The sequence below is a fragment of the Myodes glareolus genome, chromosome 1, assembly GCF_982192425.1.
Source record: "Myodes glareolus chromosome 1, mMyoGla1.1, whole genome shotgun sequence".
Taxonomy (NCBI): Eukaryota; Metazoa; Chordata; class Mammalia; order Rodentia; family Cricetidae; genus Myodes; species Myodes glareolus.
This window is the reverse complement of record NC_142026.1, coordinates 53,044,457-53,062,765: the sequence shown is the minus strand read 5'-3', so window position 1 is coordinate 53,062,765 and position 18,309 is coordinate 53,044,457. Positions and strand designations below refer to the sequence as shown.

The 18,309-nt window shown below is 46.1% G+C and overlaps 1 protein-coding gene across 1 annotated transcript; it reads right to left on the bottom strand.

Annotated features, from left to right (window-relative positions):
- On the bottom strand, positions 1-8,076 carry Nudt19 (nudix hydrolase 19). The gene is made up of 3 exons (XM_048448831.3): positions 7,089-8,076; positions 5,295-5,502; positions 1-2,361 (listed from the first exon to the last, which is right to left on the bottom strand). Exons 1-3 carry the CDS (start codon positions 7,761-7,763, stop codon positions 2,156-2,158), a joined length of 1,089 nt encoding a protein of 362 aa, XP_048304788.3. The 5' UTR covers positions 7,764-8,076; the 3' UTR covers positions 1-2,155.
- Positions 8,077-18,309: the final 10,233 nt, after the last annotated feature.

The window sequence follows — 18,309 nt, the reverse complement described above, 5'->3', positions numbered from 1 at the left end:
TTAGGAACAAAACATTTTATTTTAAAAAAGCTTTATTTATTATTGCCTTTATTGCGTTAGCAGGAAAATCAAGACATTTTGTGAAAATTTAAATCCACCACAACATATAACACAAAGATCTACAAACAGAATTAGTGTCCTGCCAGGTGTGGTGCACACACCTTTAATCATAACACTCAGGAGGCTAAAGTAGGAATTATCTCTGGTCAGTTTGAAGCCATCTGGTCTACACAGTGGGTTCCAGGACAGCCAGGGCTTTGTAGAGACCCTGTCTTTGAAAAACAAAACAAAGCAAAAAAACAAAAACAAAACAAAACAAAACAAATTGTGCCTTAATTATCATTTCTCACCTTTAGTCAGTAAAGATCATTTGTCTTTAACAAAGACAAAAAGAAATCACCCACATTAAACACACATTAAAACCCGGTGAAATTAGCATTCTCTCTCCAACCCCTTGCATTCATTAACCACTTCCTAAGTGCACAAAGGCTGGTGAGTTTTACGGTATGTGTCTGTGTGTGCATGGTGTGTGTGAGGGCACACACGCCATGGCACATGTGTGGAGGTAGGAGACAACTTGGAAAAGTAGGTCCTCTCTTCACACCTTTACGTGGGTTCTGGGGACCACAATCAGGTCACTGGGCATGCGCGTTCAGTGCCTTGACCTGCTGAGCCATCGCATCAGCCTGTGTTCTGTATGGTTCCTAAGTCTTTACAATTTGGGAGACATGGGGCCAGGAAGATGGCCTGGCAAGTAAGAGCGTGCCACATGAAGCTGGTGACCCGAGCTCCATCAGACAGACCCACACGCAGCAGGAAAAAAGAAAGGCTCCTGTAAGCTGTTCTCTGCCCTCCAGGGCACGCACGCGTGTGTGTGCCCTCTGCCCTCCCCACTGTTCCGTGGCACACACTCGTGTGTGTGTGCACAAGTATAGAAAGAAGTGTAATAAAAAACAAAATTTAGATGTCAAAATAAATGCTACCTGGTTTTCAGATACTGTATGGTTCTTCTGCTTGTTTGTTTTTAAGAGACAAGGTTTCTCTGTAACAGTCCTGAAACTCGCTCTGTAGACCAGGCTGGCCTCGAAGTCACTGAGATCCATCTGCCTCTGCCTCCCCAGGGCTGGGATTAAAGGTGCAGGCCATGCATGTTAATTATCAAGTTAAATACATGCCAAGAGCATGACCTCACTCTTGCAGGATGCCTCAACCACTGTTTATTTGCATTATCGCTTGCCTTGCTATGATCACAAGCCTCACAGAGACAAGTTAGAGAGCAGGGGTTTATTTCAGCCGGTGTCACTGTGCTGAAGGCAATGTGACAGCCATGGAGGCGGAGACCTGAAGCAGGCTGCTCACATCTCCTCAGACTAGAAAACAGAATTCTTCTGGAACAGAGGTGGGACTCAATCCCTCAAGACCCACCCGTGCCAGCAACCTACTTTTTCTGGTTAAAGCCTGCCCCTCGGTTTTCACAGCCTGCCAAAACAGTGCTACCAGCTATGGACCACGTGCAGGAAGTCCCACATTCGAACCATAACGACGTCTAATTAGGTACCCCTGAATTAATTACTGCCCAGAGTCTAAGAGATCCAGGACTCAATCTCCACCGCACATCAGGAAACTTGCTAACACAGTTATCCTCTGATTATTATTAGTCCATGTATGTGTACTGCCTGACATGGGTATTGGGAACTGAACCAGATCCTGCGATTATTGTTAATCCATGGGGTAGTCATAAGACGGAAGGAGAACAGTGGTGGCTCGTACCTTTAATCCCAGCACTCAGGAGGCAAAGGCAGGCAGATCTGGGAGTTCAAGGCCAGCCTGGTCTACAGAGTGAGTTCCAGGACAGCCAGGGCTACTATATAGAGAAACCTTGCCTCGAAAAACCAACAACAACAACAACAAAGAAGGCGACGGCAGGAGACCCCTTTTTAAATGTTTAAGCTAAGAAGACAGAAAGGACAACCATTGTGAAAGCATTTATCTTCGTAACAAGGTTGTTACTACTTCATACATTTCATGCGTGGCTCACTGTGCAGCTTGAGGAGCCCACAACACGCGTGACACAGGCAACACCTCGCGGTCCCGTTCATAGGCACATTCCTTCTGCTTTAGGCAAGTCCAGGCGACCCCCACAGGTCAAGCAGCTTTACAAACGGGCGGTCAGGCTCGCGTCAAAGTTCTCAGGGTACACGTGCTTATTTGACAGGAGAGACACATAGAGCTCATAGAGATGGAGACTGCGGGGCACCAGTCGGTTAACTACTTTGCCTTCCTTCAAGATCTCGTCAGTCTTTTTGTCAGTAGACATTGGGTTTTCTAAGAAATCCGCGTCTTCCACGTACAGCTCATCTCCTGAAAAACAGGAAAGCTTCATTTCCACAAACACCGCCTCATAAATTACCCCAGTATATTGATGGCATGAACCAGTGCCTTTTGTATGTATTTCATGTTGAAGCTTAGTTAGTTTTTCTTGTTGCTACTTTTAATTTATTTTTAAATTTATTATTAATCCATGGTATGTGTGTGTGCACTGCCTGGTACTGGGAACCGAACCCAGATCCTCTGATTATTATTAATCCATGTATGTGTACTGCCTGACGTGGGTATTGGGAACTGAACCAGATCCTGCGATTATTGTTAATCCATGGTGTGTGTGCGTGTGTACACGTGCATGTGTGCGTGCATATGTGTAGTGTCAGACGTGGGTCCAGCAGCATAGCTTCGAACCGCTGAGACTCTTTCTTACCCAGTTTCAGGTTTTTATTACATTTGAGAGAGAAAGAAAGAGAAAGGGAGAGAGAGGTGTGTGCGCTCATCACGTGTGTACATGTGGTTATGTATATTCACGCAAGTAGAGGTCAGAGATCAGCCTGCCAGAGTTGGGTCTCCACCGAGTAAGCATGCGCGATGGACACTGGAACGTGAGACCTCATGGAAGTCAGAGGACAACTTCAGGGATCGTTCCTCCAGAACTTTCCTCCTTTCGTTTCAGATGGGGTTTCTTACTGGCCTGGAACGTCACCAGCTAGGCCAGGCTAGCTGGCCCCTGAACTTCCACAGAGCCGCCTGTCTCTGCCTCCCACCCGCCGTTACAATGCTGAGGTTACAGGTGCCTGCCGCCATGCCTGGCTCTTCGTCCCAGTTCAGGGGATTCAAACTCAGTGCTCTACCCTCTTGGTAGGATTTTAATACTCATGCCTACCCCTAAGACAAGCATTTTCTTGGGGCACATCCCAATGGATGACTATAAGTGTTTCCGTTGTGAACCATAATTATTTTATCACATAGTTCAGCAGCACTGGGAATAAAAACCGAGACCTTGACCTTGACACAAGCTAGGCAAGTACTCCACCGAGTCACATGCCCAGCCATGAGCCCTGTAAGTTCTGGATTACTTACTTCATGGCTCTCTTCAGCCTATTAAATATAATGTTGGCCTTAATAACACTTTCAATGCTTTGATATAGTTAATAAAACAGTTTGATAAAGTTAATCTATCTTTCTCAATCATTCTCCACCTTAGGTGTTTCAGGATTTATTTATTTATTTATTCTGATTTTTCGAGATGCCGTTTCTCTATGTAACAGCCCTAGCCATCCGGGAACTAGTTCTGTAGAGCAGGCTGGCCTTGAACTCACAAAGATCTTCCTGCCTCTGCCTCCTGAGTGCTGGGACTAAAGGCTGCACCACCCCCACCCGGCTCCACGTTAGTTTTTGGTTCAGGGATCAGGGAACCACGGATCCCTGAACCTAGCTGCATCATAGGTTTTTCAGGTTAGAGTCCATAGCTCCTTGGCTCAGTTCCTAGCACCTATATGACAGCTCATTACCACATGCGACTCTAGGTCCACGGGAGCTGATGTCCTCCTCTGACCTCTGCAGATATAGGCACACAGGTGCTGTGCGCACACGCATACATGTAGGCGACACCGATATACCAGATAAAAATAAATCTTTTTTTTTTCAAAGCTGCTAAACTGTCCCTCTGAAGGGTGAGTAACAAATCTCATCGGTATTATCTGAAACTGAAGAGGCAGATATGAAATATGGCCGTCACGAAGTGCCTGCCTACTACAACACGAATCAGTGTCTGCCAAGCTGTAACTGACCATCAACAAATGTCCTGATTCAAATGCGCTAACAGTTCACAAGTTCTCATCATTGAAATAAAAATGTAAAAGTGACTTGGGGCCAGCCTGGTCTACAGAGTGAGTTCCAGGACAGCCAGGGCTAAGCAGAGAAACTTTGTCTAGGAAAACTAAAGTAAAAGTGAGATAATAACGCATGAGAAAAGAATTTTGTTCACGCTTAGGAAACACACACACACACACACACACACGCAAGTTTATAAATTCAGACTCCCTAGTTATAATAAACATGGGTTGTGCACGCTGACACACCCTTGATCCCAGCACAGGGGTGATGAAGGCAGGAGAATTATAAGTTCGAGGCTAGCCTGGGATACACAGGAGATCTATACTTAGACATTGTCTCAAAAATAAATAAAAAATAAACACTATGTGTCCTATAGTTAGCTTTAATTATCAAAAAAAAACATACTTCCTATGGTCACCTGAGAAAGAGTCTTAATTGAAGGACTGCCCAGATCATATTGGCCTGTGGGGGGACTGTCCTGAATGTTATTTGATGTAGATGATGCCCACTGTGGGCAGCACCATCCCTTAGTCAGGGAGTCCCAGATGGAATAATAAAGCTAGCTAACCAGAGCCCTTTGTGAGCCAGCTAGTAAGTCGAATTTTCCAGGGTCCCTGATGTTCCTCTCTGGCTGTGAAGTGCGTTCCTTGGTTGAAAACAATGCTATGTGTAAAGCTTGAAAGCCTGTCTTCTGGTTTCTCCCTTCGCCTCTCTCAATGATGAAATAAACCCCGGACTTCTCCAAAGTTGCTTTTGGTCATCATATTTGTCATAGGAACAGACGAAACTAGATAATATGTGTATTTTAGAACTTTGCCCTTCTTTTAATTAATATTCCACCAAGCATGTCAAACCTCTTGATATTACAAAGCTTATGTCGGAGAACCACACAGCTAAATTACAAAAAAAAAAAATGTTTAAAAAACAAAAACCTCAGTGGTTTAAAGAAGCTTATGATTTTGTGTTGGATTGCAAGCTAATTATCAGGGGATACATGTCGCCTGTAAGCCAGATGTTGGCCACACCCACAGGCCTAGGCTGTGAAACAGCCTATCACCCCCACCTCTGCTGGCAGCCTGGCTGGAGCAAACATGGATACTAACGAGAGCACCGGCACTTCCCCGCCTCACCTGGGAAGAGCATGATGGTGCCATCAGCAGTGGAAAGGATTATCGGCAGCCATTTCTCAGTGATGTCAAAGGGGCGAGCTGAGGAAAATCTGTACAGAGCGGAGAAAGAGGCGAAAGTTTCAAGTCTTCTCATCTCATAGAACTGTGGTGCTGCCAGCCAGATTTCTTTGGACAGGAAACACTCCATTGCTTCTGATGGAGACAACCACTGTAGGGACAGAGGAAGCAGCTCTGTGAGTTTTCCTCCACTACCGGGCAGGCCTGAGGTTGCTAGATGGGTATATGAGACCCATTTGATGGAAAAACTAACATATCTCTTGCTAGATCTCTCAGGGAGCCTGGGGACATTCAGAGGCCTGGATGCTGCCAATCCCTACTGGCCGGCTTAATCAGGAGGTGGAAGCAGAAAAATTGCTTGAGTCCAGGAGATGAAGGTCTGCCTGGGCAACATAGTGAGGTCCTGTCTCAGAAAAAAAGACCTGGTGGCTGGAGAGATGGTTCGGTGGCTAAAAAAAAGGCAGCCGCTGCTTTTCCAGAGGACCAGAGTTGGGTTCCCAGCACCACACTGGGCAACTCACGATCACTCATAACTCAAGCCCTAGACAATTCAACACCCTCTTCTGGCCTCCATGGTCAGCTGCAGGCATGCTGAAGGGCAAAATAATAACAATCAAGCCACAGTTATTAAATAATAATATTAAAAACATTAATAATTATTAAATGCGAGTTAGAATGCTGGTAATCAGTAAAAATAATTGAAAAAAAATCCTTCCAGCCCTGAGAACTAAACTCGCGCACCACATGACAACTTAATAAAATTTCTTTTCAAACACCAAAACTGCTGAACTGTAAGCATATATAAATAAATAAGAAAATCTAGAGAGACCTACCGCTCGCCTAGGGCTTCCGCGTAAAGTCATGTCAGACCACAGAACAGTGGGGGAACCTGAGCAACATCTAAGTCTTATTGACTCAAACAGACACAGATCAGAATTTGGAGGATCACGTGGACTAGTATTGGGTGAGCAGTGTGCCTGAGAAAGTCTACACAAAACTGAACCCCAAAACTCTATTACATATTTAGTGCACAGAGTAGAACCATATGACAGCCGAGACGATGGCTACTTCTGAGGAAAGAGCAGCCACCTGGGGGGTTCCCGACTAAACTTCATGCTTAACTGGAGCCAAGATTTTTTTCCAGTTTTCTCCAGCAGCGCATTGCCCACAGCGGGAAAGCCTTAATTAAACGTAGCCAGCATTTGGGCACTCAAGGGGCCAGAAGAGAGTGACATAATGGAACTGTAGCTAAATTAGCTCCAGAATATACTGTAGACCCACCTCCAGACCATTTAAAACATACCTTAAAAGGATAATCTCTAATAACTTAACTGCCTGTCGGAAAAAAATGCCACACTATTTAAAAGAATAGAACAAAACTCAGCAGTCAACAACTTAAAAAAAATGCTAACATGTAATCAAAAACTCCAAGACATGTCAAATGCACGAAAGATGCCTGAAACATAACTGTGTCTGGTGCTAGTGATACAAAGGGGGGAGAAGAAAGTTGATGGGGCTGAAATCTTGTAATACGTTCTAGAAACCGAATTACAACGATTAGGAACTGAAGCAAATGAATCATTGTGAAGTTTGCAGAACAGGCAGTGGAAGCTCTGCCAGAGTGTCCCCGCATAGGTTCCCACAGGGTGAGAGCTGAATCCTTGACCGTCTCCGGCAAGATCACGCCTTTGGTCTGCGGTGATGCTCAGCGCAGCCCGCGGGTTTCTCGGCCCCTACCTTGTAGCCCACCACTTCGGTCAGGTCGGGCTCTACGCGCGGGGTCTCGCGCAGGCAGCACAGGTGGAAGGTGGTGTCGAAGCGGCGACTGCCGCGCCCGATCGGCGTGAGCCAGCCGCCCCAGCTGCGCAAAGCCCAGATGTCGGGCGTGCAGTCCAGGTGCTCGCACAGCTGGAGGAAGTGGCGCGGGTCACTGCGCACGCGCGAGCGCCATTCGCCCAGGCCGGGCGGAGGCGGCAGCGCCAGACCGGGCTCCCGAGAAGCGGGCGGCGAGCTCCGCGGTCTCAGCAGCAGCACCCCAGCCTCCTCGAAGGTCTCGCGGATGGCGCAGATGCGCAGCGCTACATCATCAGGCAGCGCCCCGGCGCCGGCGTCGTCGTGGACCAGTCCCGGAAAAGGGGGTTGCGGAGGCGGCGCCGGGCCCAGGCCGAAACGCGGCGGCGTGTGCCGAGGCGCAAAGAGTCGCAGCCAGTCGGCCGAGCTGTCGGCGGCGTGCAGCACCCCGCCCGGGAAGACGTGCGCGCCAGGCAAGAAGCGCTGGTTCTGGGCGCGCTGGAGTAGCAGCAGCCGGAAGCCGTCAGCGGACTGACGGGCAGCGGGACCCCGGGCAGCGGCCAACACCACGGTGCCTGCCCGTCGCCAGGAGCTAGGGCCGGATCGCAGCGGGACGCTCATGGTCAGGTGGCCTTCCGATCCAGACCGTGGAGCGCTCTCCGGAAACCCGATGAATTCGTCAGCTTAAGAAAGAACCGCCTCCAGGCTCCCACGCGTCTGCTTGTGGGAGGAGCGTGATCCCCGCGCCAGAGCACCACCTTGAGTGTTAGAAAGGGTCATTCTCAGCTGACCACAGCTGCTGCTATCACCTGCCAACGACTGGGACAGAGTGATCCTCCTTGGGCGTTGGAGAGGAGAGGAGTGCTGAAGGGTGTTGAATGGAAACCAAAATCTAGTTATGAATCTATCCCACTAAACTCTAGTGACTAGGACTTTGTCCCCTGATAATCTGGTCTGTTGCCTGTATGGTATTGGAATAGAAAGTTCCAGGAACAGATAGGTGTTGGCAAATTCACTGGAACCATACTAAAAAGAAACTAGTGGGTGGACCAGATGCCAAGTTAGGAATTTGCTGTTGTGTAGTTTTTAATGTCATTGGTGAGTCCCTGTCCTTTCGAGCAGTTTGTCTTCAGTTGTGGATGCTTGCTTGTATTGCCAGAGCACCTGAGGACCTGGAAAAAGCATCTTAGATAGTGTGATTAGTTGCCTTTTCGTGAAAGATGTTGAATCCTAGCCTAGCAATATTTCCCCTCCTCTCTAACTTTTAATTGGCCGAAAGACTTGCACCCCTAAGAACAGCATGGCTATTTTTTGGAAACAGCTTGTTTCTCCCCTTTTACATCTCCCCAGTCACCAGCTCTTGCAAATGCCATCCTAACTGATCACAGATTTACTGGTTTTGGAGGGCTAGAGAGAGGGCTCAGCCAAGTGCTCTTGATGCTCTTGAGTTCAGCTCCCAGCAGTGTGACTCCAGTTCTAAAGGATCTTATGACCTTTTCTGACCTCTGTGGGCACTGCAGCCACGTAATGCAGGAACAGACAGGCAGGCACCCACACAAAATAAGTATAAGTAACTCTTTAAAAAGGTTTTTCTCCTGCTGAGTATCTTGGAAATGTTTACTTACCTAGAGACTGGGTTGGAAGGGGTATATAGCCCAACTTGGTCTTGAACTCTCCCAAGTGCTGGATTAAAGGCATGCGTCACCACTGCCCAGTTTAATGATTGAAAGATCCTAATTTCTAGGGTTCAGGGAAGGATCCCCCAGACTCAATAAGCCACGCCAATGGATGCAAACAGCAAGAGAATTCTTTATTGTCGAAGGTGCCAACGGGAGACTCAGTACTCCAGTGAGACTGAGCCCCCCTTGTATTTTTCCAGCCAGTATTTATAGGGTCTCAGGGTTACATAATGGGGAAGCATAGCAACAGCAACATCATTGGTCAACTCAAATTAAATTAACATATGGGGTGGATCAACATCAGGGCAAGACAAGTCTACAAAAACAAGTCTAAATTAAGCTAGTTTCAGCCAGTTTCTGCCCCCTTGGGCTTCTATACACAAAGGACTGGGTGTTTTTCTCAAAACTGCCTCTGCTGCCCATAGATATCCTGTTTTCATCCTCTAGGCAGGTGCAGCCAGTCTTAAGACTGCTTCTGCCGCCCACAGGTATCCTGTTTTGCCCTGGCCTAGTTGATCAAAACATTTTAAGATGGAGACTAGGGTTGGGGTCTTTCAGTCTTAAGATGGAGACTAGGGTTGGGGTCTTTCACGATGAATTTCATTTGTTTATTTGTTTTTTATATGTTTGGTTTTAGGGTTTTGTTTTGAGAAGAAGTATCATTATATAGCCTTGAGTTTCGTGGAACTCAGCTTTGTAGCTGGCCTTGAATTCACAGAGATTTGCCTCCCAAACTCTGGGATTAAAGGTGTGCATCACTGCTATTATTTTAAAGTTGACTTCTTGTTGTTAACATCACATCTAAAGATACAGGTGCCTGTATACTGACTCTTGTGCCTGTGTCACGGGACTCCCAAACAGGACCATCACAGAGCCGGTATGGATGCAAGCACATTGAGGTTTACTGATTGCAAACTAGCTAACTCAGACCTTAATCCGACACTCTGACACATCAGGTGGAGAAGAAGGGCCTCTAGGCTTCAGGGTAAAGTCTTTTTAAAGGGAAAAACCACAATCAGGGTGGCACAAGCCTTGGCGTTTCAGGATTGGGTAAAATATACAAGTTTTGAATTCGTTGGTTGGGGTATAGGGGAATTTCAAAACAGTGACAGTCAGTATACAGGAATTTTAAAACAGGTTAATCAGATACCTCCAAGGGAGTTTAAAGCAAGCAGATTTTGTTTGGACACCCTGGTGGGTCACTTTGACCAGGGCTGGCACAGTTTCTTGGGAATGTTTATGACTTTGCTGGGCTGCATTCATCCCCTAGTGAGGCCCTGTCTAAAATGGAGTTCTTTCTCAAAATGGAGTTCGTTCTGCTCCTTCGACTGCATCTCCAGGAACAGAAAACGGGACCACAGGTTGAAAGGCATGCCTAGAGGAGGAAGAGAGGACTCCTGCCACCTGCCGTCTGCTTTTGAGTCAACAGCCTACCCAAGTCTAAACCGATGCTCCGGGCACTGCTGCAGGAGCTTTGATCTGAAAGTCGTTTCTTAATCTATCGTAGAATCCGGGTGGCGTGGGAACTTTATATTCTTTTACATTTATTACTTATTTATATTCGCAAGTGCCACTAAGTGCATGTGGCGCCCAGAGGACACCTTGCAGGAGTGAGTTCTCTCCTTCCATGGTGTGGGTCCTGAGGTCATCAGGTTTGGCCACAAGTGCCGTTACCTCCTGAGCCATCTCACCAGTCGCCCGCATTTAAAGAAGAAGAAAAGGTTCTTGTGGTCGCTGGATGGCACCAGCGTCTGTAACAGCCAAACTGAGAAATGCGCGGTGACTCAGTTGGCTAGGCCCATAGACGATGCTAAGTAAGAGACCGCCTCAGTGAGCAGAATGGTAGAATAGGAAACGAAGAAATGATTTAAAGCGCGTTTCAGAAACAGACGTGACACAGCGTGATAATTGATTGACTATGCCGAGCAAAGGAGAGGAGGAAGTTAAGTTTGGACATAAGGGACGGAGGTGACCTTTCTCCAAGTCCTAGGAGTGACAACGTGATGTGTGAGACACTGAACATTTTGTCGGTTTCCTTGTCTCATACTTGCCAAAGCCAATAAGGTAGAAAGTGGTTACTACGGGTGACTAATCTTTTGTACAAGGGAATAAGCGTTTTAAGAAAAGGCACATTCACTAAAATGGCTCCGTGGTTTTGTGGCTATTAATGTTTGTTCTGATACCAGCTGGTTTTTTCCCAGATTCCGGTCACTCCAGAGCAAGTTCGCTAAGTCCTGGAGTACTGAGCCAAGCAGCAGAAGTGATGTTTATGTATTTATTTTTGTTGTTCCAGAGGTCCTACCCATGACCTTAGCCGTGCCAGGCAGGTGTTCCACCTCTACACTGCATTGCTAGCCAGTGGTTTTCAGAGACAATATCCTGTCATGTAGGCGAGGACGGCCTCCAGCTCCTGATCGTCCCCCATCAGTCTCTGAAGTTACGGAGTTGCAGATGTACACCAGCACAGTCAAGCCGGGTTTTTAAAAATCTCTCTCTCTCTCTCTCTCTCTCTCTCTCTCTCTCTGTGTGTGTGTGTGTGTGTGTGTGTGTGTGTGTGTGTGTGTGTGTGTGAATTGCACATAAGTGCATGTACCTTTGGAGGTCAGAAGAGGTATCTGATCCCCGTGGACCTGAAATCACAGGCAATTGTGAACTGCCCAAAGTGGCTTATTCTGGGAACTGAACTTAGGTCTTCTGTAAGAGCAATAAATACACTTGACTACTGAGCCATCTCTCCAATCCAGACATCGGATCTGAACCAGTATAGCTTTAATCCCAGCCTTGGGAGACCAAGGCGGGCAGATCTGTGAGTTCAATGCCAGCCTGGTCTACAAAGTGAGTTCCAGGACAGCCAGGGCAGTTGCAGAGAAGCCCTGTCTTGAAAACAACAGCAACAAAAAGCCATAAGCATTTGTTAAACCTTCTGTGGGTAAGGAATCTGAGAACATTTGCTTGAGTGGCCCCGACTCAGTATAACCTCTATGAGAACGGTCAGCATGGTCATCCAGGCCCTGCCTGGGTCCTATACTTTGGTAAATCACATGACTGTTGAGGACTCAGTTTCTTAACACAGTCGTCCTTCCATTTGACTGGTTGGCTGTCTTGGGGACTCATTGGTTCTGATGCCTTAACAGCCTCAGGAGCCACACTCAATCGCTCCACCTGCTATCCTGGCCAGATCCAGGAAAGGCAGGAAAGATGGAACTATCCAGGGTCATCTTGGAAGCTGGCTACCATAGTGGATTAAAAACAATGAGATTGTCTAGCATTTTACTCTCAACAATGGGGTTTAAACTCAGAGCTTCCCAAATGTTAGGCAAGAATCCTACCACTGAGCTAGAACCCCAGCCATAACCATCTAAGAACAATAAGAAAACATTAAAGACTTCTGTAACACTTGGCTCAACATTAAAGTGCAATAATGTAGATGTTTGATCAACTTGGATTTCTATATACATAACTTATGAACAAAACCCCAAAGTAACCCTAGCAGTAAAGTTGACACAACAAACTAGCAAATATGGATGTTTGTCATGAAGTATTCGAATTCAGGAAAAGTACAGGGAAAACCTATGGCTTCAAGGGAAAACTCCAGAAAAGACAGAACACCATGGTTTACTTAGAGTCAGAAGCCTGGCAAGTGTTTGAATCCACACCTAACTGTTGGAGGAAGGCCACTTGTTGGTTCCCGGCCACACAGCTAACTTAGACCCAAAATAATCACACAGAAACTGTATTAATTAAATCACTGCTTGTCCCATTAGCTCTAGCTTCTTATTGGCTGACTCTTACATATTAATTTAACCCATTTTTATTAATCTGTATATCACCACATGACTGTGGCTTACTGGGTAAAGTTCCCAGCATCTGTCTCCAGTGGCTCCGTGGCTTTTCTCTGACTTTGCCCTCTTTTTCCCAGCATACAGCCTAGCTGTCCCTGCCTGGTTCTGTTCTGCCTTTGCCATAGGCTCAGAGCAGTTCTTTATTCATTAACCAATAAAAGCAGCACATAGACAGAAGGACCTCCCACACCACCTAACCACACGTTCCCAGAGTGTCCGACCCTGCTCTGCAGTGTGGTGGCTGGCTGCCAGCATCTGAGGGCCCAACAATAGGTACACACAGGAACTCTTTATGATTGTTACTGTTAATTGTATGCCAGTAGGTCACCAGGGAGCCAATGGCTTTGTATTTACAACAGTTGCTCACCTCACAGTTAAAATTACTTGGTTGTTCATTCTGTTCCAATGATCTTCCCCAACTCCCCTCACAATGAAAAATGGTCCTATTTGACTTATCAGAACATACATAAAACTCTGAAAGAAAGGCAGGAAAGAATTCAACCAGGTCATGCTGCTGTTTCTGTAGGTTCACGTGAGCCTTCTTTCAGCCCCGAGTTGAACAAGCCCACAGACATTTCTGTTATTCATTGTGGGGGTTCCTATAAACGCCATGGCTAACAGTAATACCTGCATGCGGCAAGAATGCAGTCCAATTCAACACGGTACAGTAGCTGGTGCTGGTTCAAACTTCAAGAGTCTAGCACTAGACAGTTTATTTTAGGCATATTTAAGTACAGTACAATTTGGAAAACCAGTTTCCTGGTGTAACACAATGCCCTGTGCACGAGGAGACATAATTACATCAAAACTCTTCTCAAAGTACAGCTACTTCTTCCCTGAAGATGGGGTCTAGAGACAGGCTGTATGTGTTATCTCACAGACCTGAGGGAGAACCTGGTGTGGTCCTGGTCATACAGATAGCACAGAGGTCACTGGGGTCACTTAGGTCATTAATGATCATATATATATATGACTGTATGTGTGTGTATTATATATATATATATATATATATATATATATATATATAGAGAGAGAGAGAGAGAGAGAGAGAGAGAGAGAGGCTGGAGAGATGGCTGAGAGCAGTTGTTGTTCTTATGGAAGACCCAGGTGCAGCCCTCCATTAGAACACGGGGATTTACATGGTGGCTCATCCATCTGTAAATTCAGTTCCAGAAGATCCAATGCCCTCTAGCTTGGGGACCAAGCACACATGTGATACACAAATGTATATCCAGGAAAACATTTTCAAGGGGGTGGGTAGGCTGGGTTGCTAGAATGGATCCCAAGGGGCCAGATCCAACAAAGGCTCTCCACCTCTCTGCACTCTGAAGAGGCTAAGAACCTGGGAGCAGCTCAGTCCTCTAAGATAGATACCTCAGCAGTCCCACTCTGGAGCTGAAGGCCTGGGAGCTTCCTGCAAAGTCACTGGTTTTCAGTCCACACTGGAAATCTGAGGAAGATGGGGTCTGATGTCGGCAGAAGACTGGAGGGTCACAGCGGCAGCGACAGATGGGCTTGCTCTCTTTATATGACATCGTCTGTCGGAAGGCGACACTCTGATGGCGGACCTCCCTTCTCACCTCATCTTGACGGACACTCCCAGAGGTGTGTTTACTGGGAGATTCTAAATTCAGTCATGTTAACAATCAACGTGGACTTTCTCCCTCATACCCAGGAGAAGGGGCATCCCATTGTCCAGTATAGGGGCCGTCATTCTACTCTTTGTAGATTGTCACAATATTATGGTGTTTGCATTAAATAATCCTTACTAGATACAAAACCAGCATCTTGAAACAGCAGACGCTAAGGAGTTCCAGATTGCTAAGGTATTCCCTATGCTTGCCTGCCTCAAGACTAGCCAAAGACCTGGTAATTCCAGATTCAGTGAGAGACCCTCTATCAAGGGGCAGAGAACAATGAAAGGACACTTGACATCCTCTTCTGTTCTCTGTGCTCATGTGCTGCCAGCTATATTCCCACACACATGTATACCCCCACACTCACCACATACATACAAAAATTTAAATATGCTCATCTGCATATATGTATGCATATATGTATGCACCAATATATAAAGGCAACACAAGACTCTCACACACATATGTGTTTGTATATATACAGTTTATATATGTGTGTGTATATTTATATATGTATATGTATGTGTGTGCACATGTGCATGTGTGTGCACTGCTTGTGTGCAGTGCCCCAGAAGACCTGAAGCAGGCATTCAAATCCCCCTAGAACTAGAATTCTAGACAGTTGTAAGTGGCTGGAAATTGGTTCACTGTAAGAGTCACTGGGGCTCTAAACCACTGAGCCCTCTCTCCGACTTCCACACAAAATTTTAAATAAGATGTCACAAGCAATAAATGTACTTACCAAGGCTTAAAATGATGCTTAAGCTTGAGTGTTTCCTCCTAAAACACTTAAGCAATTCTCCTCAAATCCCTACTCAACACTACACAGTGGTACACGCCTTTAGTCCCAGCACTCAGGAGGCAGAGGCAGGTGAATCTCTGTGAGTTCAAAGCCAGTCTGGACGACAGAGTGAGTTCCAAGACAGTAAGAGCTACATAAAAAGAAAAAACCCTGTCTTGAAAAGCCAAAATAACAAAAACAAAAGACAACTCCACCTTTCAACTTTGTTTACTGTTGAGCAAGGTGGCACACTCCTGTGAACCCAGAACTTGGGGAACAGAGACACTTGAATCTCTGTCACACATATACAGAAGGACTTCTCACACCACTAAACTTTACAGGGAAATTAAAATACTTTCTTCACAGGCATTTAGGCACGGGTACTCTGCATGGAAGAGCAATGTTTACCCCAGAAGATGTGGATTATCAAATGAAAATCGCCATACCGGGAGTAGGGCATCTCCTTATCAAATCCCAGTTTTGTCTGGGTGGAGGTCTGAGAAAAGAATTCTTGTGCGGTGTGGAGCTGTGTCTCCATTGTGCCAACTGTGCCAATCAGAGCTTGGTGATTGTGGAGCACCGGGATGTACAAATGCAGAACCACAACTACCTTGAGCTGTCTTTAGCCCTTTGAGTAGCCACACCCATCGCCAGATCTCTGCCTGAGACTGAGCATCTTTTTGGTTCTCTGGGAACCCTTCTAGAATGTGCTCAGTACACTACTAACTTCAACCCCAGAATAAGAGCCTATCAGACAGCAGTGGGGCCTCCAGCCGAGGATTCGGTGCTTTACATAGACTCTCCCCGTCATGCGTCCACCAGCTGTACTTGGCAAAGGTATTCATGGATGATTTTCTCTGTCCTATAACTATAAGAATTTCGCAAAATCACTGTCCGATGGAACATGAAATCTGGAGTCATCGAAACCCATGCTTCTCAGGCCAAGGCACTCATATTCACCTCCAAAATACCTTATCTTTTATCCCTTGAGATGAGAACTGTATTTTATGAGTATGGGTGTATGTGAGGACAAGAGATAGAAATTGATTAGACAGACTTGGGAACAGGAGCTCTGAAGGCAGCCCTTTTATTTTTGTCCTTAGCCAGAAGTCAGACATAGCCTTGCTTGTGTGCTGGCTGGAAACCAGGGATGTCAGAGAGCTCTAGTTTCCTTCTTATAAATTAACACCCCTTCCTAGAATGGTGGGTGAGGCTGTGAATGAAACTCCAGTCCAGACAATCATGACTTCAGGTGAACAGCGAGCCCAAATAAACCCTTTCCTCCCCAAGTTGCTTTTGGTCACTGTGGTGGTTTGGGTAAAAATGGCCCCCATAGGCTCCTAGGGACTGGCACTATTAGGAGCTATGACCTTTTTGAAGTAGGTGTGGTCTTGTTGGAGGAAGTGTGTCACTGGGGTTTTGAGGTCTCAGAAGCTGAAGCCAGGTCCAGGGTCACTCTTTCCTCTTGCCGCCAAGATATAGAACTCTCAGCTACCTCTCCTGCACTATGTCTGCCTGCAGGCTGCCATGCTTCTTGTCATGACGACTATGGACCAAACATTGAACAGTAAGCCAGCCCCAACTAAATGTTTTCCTTTATAAAAGTTGCTGTGATCAAGGGGTTTCTCCACAGAAATAGAAATCCTAACTAAGACAGTCACATCAGTTTATTACAGTAGAAATAGCAGTTTGAATGCAATTGGCCCCCATAATATCACAGGGAGTGGCACTCTTAGGAGGTGTGGTTTTGTTGGAGTGGATCTGGCCTTGCTGGAGGAAGGGGCAAGCTTTAGGGATTCCTCTGCTCAGGATACCATCCAGTGTCTGAGTTGACTTCCTGTTGCCTGCAAGATGTAACACTCTCAGCTGAAGCTCTACCGCTACCTGCACCCTGCACGCCGTCATGCTTCCTCCATGATGATAATGGACTGAATCTTTGAAATGGCAAGCAAGCCCATATTAAATGTTTGCTTCATAAGAGCTGCTCTGGTCATGGCGTCTCTTCACAGCAGACGAAACCCTAGCTAAGGCAGTAAGACATCCTAGAAGCGCAGAAAACAGGTGTGGTGGCGCACACCTGTAAGTTCAGCACTTGGGAGAGGCAGAAGTGCAGGGAGGAAATGGTTAAATCTATTTCAGTCTGTCTCCTAAATGACGTTAGAGTCTCCTGAGGGAGGGATATTGCAGTCACTTTGGAGGCCATTGAGAACGGGTATCAGGGCTCTGTTTAAGCCCATTAAGGGAAAGCTATTTCTTCTGGTCAAAAGAATAGAATCTTCCTCTGGCTCTGGGTAGAGATCTGACTTTCTGATCTGCTTTAAAAACAGAACATTTCATAATCTCCTCCCTTCAGAGTAACCCAACTGGGCCTGTCAATCATCTAGCTGGGCGACCACCTCTCAGGAAGGCTGGCTCACAAGAGGACATGTAAAGGATTGGGGAGGAATAATTATCCCTTTAATGAGATAACATATTTAACCTTCCCAAAACCACACCCCCGTGCAGTTGCTTGCAGAGCCTCTATCATGTGACTGCCCCTGCATTTCTGAGGTTTCTTTCTCTTTCTTCAATCTTTATCTTTTTCTTTCTTTAGATGCTATCCAAAACCTACACATGCCTTCCCCTGTGTTCTGGATCTCCTTATTCTTTCTCTCTGAAGCTACACACCCATTTGTCTTTTGTGCTTACAAATGGCATGGCTTTCTCTCTTCCTTTTCCTCTCCCTCCCACTGACAGCTGTCAAGAGTACAGCTTGCCTGTTCTGTTGTTTTTCTCTTAAACTATAAGAAAATTGTCCTCATACATTCACATAGTGAAAGGAGAGAACTGGCCCCTGTAATTGGACTCTGACCTCTATACACACACACACACACACACACACACACACACACACGATAGATAGATAGATGATAGATAGATAGATAGATAGATAGATAGATAGATAGATGATGATGATAGATAGATAGATAGATAGATAGACAGATAGATAGATGATGGATAGACAGATGACAGATAATAGATGTACAAACATGTTTGAAGGCATAGTTTTGTCCCTCCCTCTTCCTGCCCCTTTCTTTTTTCCTCTCAAACACATATAAATCTGCCCTTGAGCTTCCTTCTGAGTCCATTTTTAAACTCTTCTTTTATTAATGAGAAGAGACTCCCAGATCCCTTTGTAATAGGAGACTGTGGAATAGATTTGCCTTGTTCTCCTCTGTTGCTAGAGGG

What these genes read in the sequence shown, in the direction of transcription:
- Nudt19 (XM_048448831.3), bottom strand. Translation starts at nt 7,763, where the DNA reads ATGAGCGTCCCGCTGCGATCCGGCCCTAGCTCCTGGCGACGGGCAGGC. An exon ending in CCGAAGTGGTGGGCTACAAG is followed by an intron (nt 5,503 to 7,088) that starts GTAGGGGCCGAG and finishes CTGTCCCTACAG; the next exon opens with TGGTTGTCTCCATCAGAAGC. An exon ending in CACCATCATGCTCTTCCCAG is followed by an intron (nt 2,362 to 5,294) that starts GTGAGGCGGGGA and finishes CCTGTTTTTCAG; the next exon opens with GAGATGAGCTGTACGTGGAA.